The sequence below is a fragment of the Ammodytes marinus genome, assembly GCF_949987685.1.
Source record: "Ammodytes marinus genome assembly, chromosome: 8".
Classification (NCBI taxonomy): Eukaryota; Metazoa; Chordata; class Actinopteri; order Uranoscopiformes; family Ammodytidae; genus Ammodytes; species Ammodytes marinus.
Genome location: NC_137212.1, coordinates 25747488 through 25754466, shown reverse-complemented (window position 1 = coordinate 25754466; position 6979 = coordinate 25747488). Strand labels below are relative to the sequence as shown.

At 42.4% G+C, this 6979-nt stretch overlaps 1 protein-coding gene across 1 annotated transcript; it reads right to left on the bottom strand.

The window, feature by feature from the left end:
* Window positions 1-1445: 1445 nt before the first annotated feature.
* Window positions 1446-6144, bottom strand: gfi1ab (growth factor independent 1A transcription repressor b; the record flags this gene model as incomplete). Its single annotated transcript, XM_080033048.1, has 6 exons — window positions 1446-2328; window positions 2772-2937; window positions 3095-3232; window positions 3937-4337; window positions 4952-5131; window positions 6033-6144. The coding sequence occupies 6 exons, from the start codon at window positions 6142-6144 to the stop codon at window positions 2150-2152; spliced, it is 1176 nt and encodes a 391-aa protein (XP_079889174.1). The 3' UTR covers window positions 1446-2149.
* Window positions 6145-6979: the final 835 nt, after the last annotated feature.

The following is a 6979-nucleotide window of genomic DNA, read 5'->3' as shown; positions in this document are numbered from 1 at the left end:
ATTTTAAGGGAAGTGAGGCATAGAAAATCCTTGTGAGTCAGTGATTTCAATCAATGTTGAGAGAAGACGACTTACTGATTGTTCCTCTTTTTTTGCCTTGTTAAAGTAAAAGAAAAGATGAGACAGTAGGAGGATCTCCTGACAGCTGTTCAGGTCAGAGATGCTGCTTATGAACTCAGTATGGAGTATGGCTTGAGTCTAAAAGCATTCAGTATAAATGGTGGAGGTTTTATCTGAAAATAATGGCATCTGGTGTTGAAATGCTTTTCTGATATTGATTCATTTGATTTGAGATTCCTTCATTCTTATCCCACCTGCTTTATTTACAACAACGCTTCCTTACTTTTTTAAATTTATCAATGGCTAAATATGAGTTGTTATTGCCTGGTTCCAAACACAGGCCTACACCCTGATATCCTGCTGCTTTAGATTAAAGGTAGAGTCAGCGATTCTGGAAAATGCTTGTTGACAAAATCACTTTCCGCCAACATCAGTGAATATCTCCTCACAATATGCTACCCGTTCTAACTGTGAAAAATAATCCTGTGTTAATACAGCCTAGGCTCTGTAAACAGGTGGACCCCCTTCTTTTCATACCCTTTGTTTAATACTAGTGTACAGAGCCTACAGGCTGTGCAGTATAAACACTACATTTTCAGTATGGACAGGTAGTGGATCGTGACGAGATATTCACTGATTTTGACAAAAAGTGGTTCTGACAAAAAAAAAACATTCTCCAAAATCGCTGACTGCACCTTTAAGTCAATAAATCACTTCTGACTGAATTCTGGTAAACTCTGTAAAACTCCGTCCCAGCTCCAGTCCCTCCGAGGATCACAGCTGCTGCTTGTGTCTGCCAACTTCCTGACAAAAACTCGTTTTTTAAAAATAACAGCCATGAGGGTTAAAAACAGTTGGTTAACGGTTAAATCTGCTCCGACTGTTTAAGGTAAACACATGGCTACAGTGGTCAAAACAAATAGGAGGAGCGCCTCTGGGCAATAATCACAATCACGGCAGCAAGATGGTGAGATCGCCTGGCCCTTTGTCTGTCTGTATAGGCCTACAATATACTCGGAGAAACACAGAGCTCATTAATGGTATTGTTCTTCCGTTGGGTAAAACAAGTTTAGGCCTACTAAAATAACAACTTGGCTTGTCATATAAAATAGCGCATAATAAATGACACTGTATGTGGCCTATAGACTGACATTCTGCGGACTTTTGCGCTCATTTCAGTCATGAAACCTGAATTTAACGAACAATAGATTGTCACATAAAGCTGCCGAACATTTTATTCAAGGAGATTGGTCCCATATCCTAAAATTGTGAGAAGAAAAAAATACCATCTTCATCTTAGATCATTCCACTTTTAGATTTTATTGCATTTAAGTAGGCTAATTTCAATAAAACCATCTAGAAAAAAAATGAAGCCAGAGGGGGAGGGGAATTATATAAAATAAAAAAATTAGCCTATTTCAGAGAATAAAATGTGCAAAACGGGAATGTGGAAGATAGGCTACCAGCTTCGTGAGAAAGGCGTGACCCTCGTGTTTATTAAATCACACAGTCTGACGCTGTTTTGCCAGCACGTCTTCTCCACAGTGAAAACACAAATGCCTGTGTTCTTTGGAGAGGCGCAGATTTCCATCTCTGTTAGTTACTGTCGATCCGGTTATTGAAGTGTGTGAGTGCAAATATTTTGGGTTTCACGCCCACTGAAGCTGATTGCTATCAGTCCACGTATAACACATGATGGAGGCCTCATCTTATAGCACATCTTTCGCCTCTCTTAACAGTTTACAGCTTATCTCTGGTTTGTGGACAACCTGCAGTTTATAGGCCTACAGAGTGCATGGTCAAATCACTAGTGTTGTCCGTCAGAATAAGTGGTTGTTTGAACTTTTTCCATTTTTATAAAATAAATAATTATATATATATTTCCAATGCACTTTCACGTAAATTCCTTTTTTTTACAAAGATATAAACATAGGCTATTTCATCTCCATTCAAGAAATGTCCTCCATTTATAAAGTCTATAAAGTCTTTGTCACATCATGTCCTTGTTCTTTTCCAAGGGCATTTCATTCAGAGTCACAGAGCGTCAAATGACGTGATGCCTTGATAATCGCCGTTGATTTGTTCTGTTTCATTTGAGTCCGTGCTGCGTCTCCTTGTGCCGCCTCAGGTCCACCTTCCTCTGGAAGCCTTTGCCGCACAGGTCGCATCCGAACGGTTTGTATCCGGTGTGTTTCCGGCTGTGTGTGATGAGGTTGGAGCTCTGGCTGAACGCTTTACCGCACACCTGGCACTTGTGCGGCTTCTCACCTGGAAAAAAAACAGCATCAGCAACACAGAAAACATTTTAGTCTGCGAGCGCCTTTTATTATTTAACATGAGCCAGATCCATGTGCGCATCAAGATTGGGGAACTATAGTCGCGCGCAATTTCTTTACCTCCTAAGGAACGCTATTCAAATGGTGGATGTTAAAAATAATGAATTAAAGTCATTAAAGTATCTCCATCAGTATCACCATTGACTTTCATTTAAATCACAGAGATGTGTTTGTTAAAGTAGCCTGTAGGCCTAATGTTGGTCCAGCCGGGAGAGCATCAGCAGCTTCATGTGCCAATTGAATGTGGTTGCTCACAAGGTGTTTTGTGGATATTTTAACACCTCGTTGGGCACTGTTGTCTTCTTCAAATGTACAGGGATATGTTGACATTTTGAATTTGGCTATGCGCCTTATTTTCTTTCACCGCTCGCTCACCTGTGTGGATGAACGTGTGTTTCTTCATGTCGGACTTCTGGTGGAACCTCTTCCCGCAGTACTGGCACGGGTAAGGCCGCGTGTCCGAGTGGATGAGCAGGTGCGTGGACAGGGTGGACGACCTCTTGAAACTTTTACCGCAGATTTTGCAGTCGAAGCTTCTTTCCTGCAAACAAAGGGCGGCACACGAGGAGCGGGGTTTAGTCAGCGCGCTCCAACTTTGACCGAGAATGGCACCGACAAGAGCAGACGATGCACAAGCATGCAGGTGTGAACTATTGCAGGATGCGGTGTTTTAACACAAAAAAGACGTGTGAAGTCACCTGAGAGTGTACGGCTTTGTGTTGCTCCAGGCTGACTGCGTGGCCAAACGTTTTGCCGCACATGTCGCACGCGTATGGCCGGGTGCCACTGTGCGATCTGCGGACGTGCACCTCCAAACCGTGCGGAGTAGAGAACACCTGCGCAAGAAAAGAGAAGAAAAAAAAGGAATTAGAAAATATTTAGGCCTAAATTTTCAGGTAGGCTAATAGGCGTTACCATAAAGTTGTGTTGGCATATACAAACAGTGGTTTGCCTCAGCCACAGAGAAATGTACAGCCCTACTGCTTTCCTGTTTGCCCTCTAACCTGTAAGCTTTTTCATCTTATTGTTTCTTTTGTCGTTTAAATGCAAATCTGTGCATTATTAACAAGTTATCTGCATATTTTCGCATTTTGTTTTTAGTACCTCTTCAATAAATTCAATTTCATTATTTTCTTGTGTTTTTGGTATTAAAATAGAGGCTATATGTGCATATCCCTGTAATACACTTAGAAATTAAAATTCTCTCTTTCTTACCATGTTCATGTTTAATTCGTAGGGGCCAATGCTGACACTTGAAAATCAAATCTCTAATCTACAGCATCACAACATGTATAGCTATTGCTCATTTCCAATGCCCGCCCTTCATTGCCTTATGTCTGAATTGTGCTAAATAAACTTGCCTTGCTCAAGCATTGTGTTTTCTTAAAGTCACATCAACCATTGCATGAGATCATTTGATTTGCAGACAGCCGTTTGTATTTAAGAGAACCACCATCACTTGCTGTTCAACGACTGTAAAAAAAACATTCATATATTCAGCCCCATCACAAAGAAGAGAGAGTGTCTGCTCCATCCTCACCTTACTGCACTTGATACACTTGAAAGCGCCATTGAGGATGAGACTGGAGCACAGCAGTTCAGACTGGGCCTTGGTGCTGTTGTGTGTTTTCCCCGCGTGCATTCCCCCGTCAGGAAACAGCAGAGCAGCCGCCTGCCTCCTGTAGTCCGCGTACACACTGTCCTCTCCGTCCTGCAGACTGCGCTCTGCGTACAGCGCCGCGGCGGAGCTCCTGTCTGCGGGGAAGAAGGCCATGGCGGCGGCCGGGCTCCGGTCCAGCTCCACGCCTGGATGATGATGATGATGATGATGCAGCAGCGGCCCGGATAAGCCGCTCCACGCGTACGGCCTGAAGGGAACCGTGAAGGGCCGGTGCGTCTCATGATGATCCACCAGAGGAGAGAGCGATTTCTCCGAATCCACTGCAAGCGAACAGAGGGCAAATTATGAAATTTTAATGACCAGCAGTGAAACGGTTGAGGCAATAGCGTTCTTCCAGGTCCCAAGGAATCATGCAATGTTCTCTGCAAGAGTTCCCACATGATGGAGCCTAGTGGAACGTGTGGATTTAAGTTGAAGAGGCCCACAACACTTTTCTAGGCTATACAACAACGTATGACTAAAGATTTGATTAGTTATGCTATAGAAATAGCCTAAACTATACAGTGTGACAGCATTCTCTCAAATAAATAAAAAATCAATCAAAATGTAGCTATAATAGCCCTAATTCATAAAGAAAATGCCTCAAAATACAAATATGACAGCGATGTGATAAAATTGAATACAAAAACACATTGATAGCCCAATTGTCCACCACAAAGGCCCCATCATTATAGGTCATGGTGCAAATAACATTATTATGGTTGCCAAAATACCCCACTATATTTTTGGACACAAAGAAAAAAGTAAAATTATAGTTTATTGACACTTGCAGTGTGTCCCTTTATCTGTGTTTTCCCTTGCCTCCTGAAGGTTTTGAAACTTTCATAGCATGCCTACAGCAGATATAGGTGTGCGCGCGCGTGCGTGTTCCTACCTGGTGATGCAGATGGGGACGGGGGCCTCCAGTAATCCTCGTAGTCCGTGGATCGTCCGCACAGACTGTCCGCGCAGCTGAGCGGAGACCGCGGGGAGAAGTCCGCCTCAGCGTCCGGAGACATAGCGTACCTGTCCACATCCACAGACACGTCCCTGTCCTCTGGAAGCTTCTCTGTGTCTGAGAGGACACAAAGGGGGACACTCAGCATCTAATACAGTAGGCTATAGATAAGACAGTGAGGACATTCGTATGTTGTTTTTACGAATAATAGCCTATATCACTGCACAACTGCAATGCAGGTTTGGAAATATGTAATACCAGAAATTAGAATGAAGATTATGTTAGGCCTATAATTATGAAAAACTCTCAAAATATAACAGGATTATTAGTATTAGAAAAGGGCAAGTCCAATAAATATAAAAACAATAACCGATACAACTGATGGGCTAATTTTAAAAATATCTCTATGTACTATCATGTTGCTTAACTGCTGAATCTGCAGTGCTTATTTATCCTATTTTTACAATTGTCATGTCTTTGTTAATATTATGTTTTTATGTGAAGCCTGTAATGCATACACTTTCTTATGTAGGCCTACTTTGTGCTGCATTCCTTGTATGAAAGAAAGGTGCTATACAAATACATTTGACATGGTTGATTATTGTGAAATGTATTGACGGGAGTGATTTCTCGTTAGCGTAAAATCTCACTACTAATGTCAAATTCTGTCATTTCAATTGAATTGTTTGTTTCGTCATTTTTAAGGAGACCACTTTAAAACAAACTTTTGAACCAGTGATCGCCTATAATTATGTGAGCCCTTTCCATGTGTGTCTCATTTAATTGAAGAGAGTAGCCTACTCCTTTTAACCATAATAATTCTCCTTCAAAATCAAAAATGTGTTTTAGTAAAAAATAAATAAAAAAAATAACAAACACACTATCACTTCAAATTTTAGGATTACAAATAAAAATTAAAAATACAAATGTGTTTTAACATTCTAAGGCACATTTTAAGCAGTAGAAAACATATGGTCTATTCAAAAATAAATAAATAAAGGGAATAATTGTCACCAACCTGAGCATATGCTCTCCAGTAAGGTGTCCAGTCTGCTGTAGTCCTCCTCCAGGCTGCGGGGCTGGTGGTAACTGTGCGCCTTCTTACTCTTCACCATGAAGGAGCGAGGCATGTCTGGTGATGTGAGAGCGGTGAGTCAGTGGTGAGAATAATCCAACTGTACTCCGCTCTGACCTGAACTCTCCTACTGTTTGGAGGGAGACGCGGCTCCGAGGGCTTTTAAGCGATTCCAACCTGGCGACTGGGCATGCGCACACCGTCCGTCCCGTCTGCCAGGTGTTGGGGCGGACAGGTGTCACTGCAGCGGGCTCCTCACCTCACTCCACTGCAAAAAGAAGAAAAAAAATCTTTATTTTTCAGTCAGCGCGCAGTGTGGGTCATAAGAGGAAAATAGTCCAGAGCGGGGAGCAACTTTTTGTGTTGTCTCTTCAATGCAAAAAGCACTAATTTTCAGCAGTGAGTTTTATGTTTGTATTGTATGACAGGCAACGAATTGGACAATGACCTACGTCAGAGACTTTTTGCCGTTTGAATCTGGACTTTTTGCAGTGTTGGGGGCAGCGCCTGGAGCAGATCGTGCCCGTGGCAATCAGTGGAAGTGATAGAGCAGCAGCAGCAGTGGGCCTTATCACCCCGCCGCTGACAGGGGGAGAGGAAACACGGAGGCGCACCCCAGGGTGTCAGCTGCTGCCTGAGAGGCTGCGTGTAGCGTGAGGGCGGGGGAAACTCTGAATATACATTGTGCTTTATATAGATCATGTTCACCTATAGGCTACATATATAGGCCTATACACATAGAGGCGTATAGCAGCACAATCTGGGCCCCAACCATGAAGTCGGTTATGCGGGCCTTATTTCTCCCTCTATCCATTTTATTATCCACATTTAAAAAAATAAAAAATGTCTAACAAAATAGCCTTATTGTGTCTAGCCTACAACTGTTTACA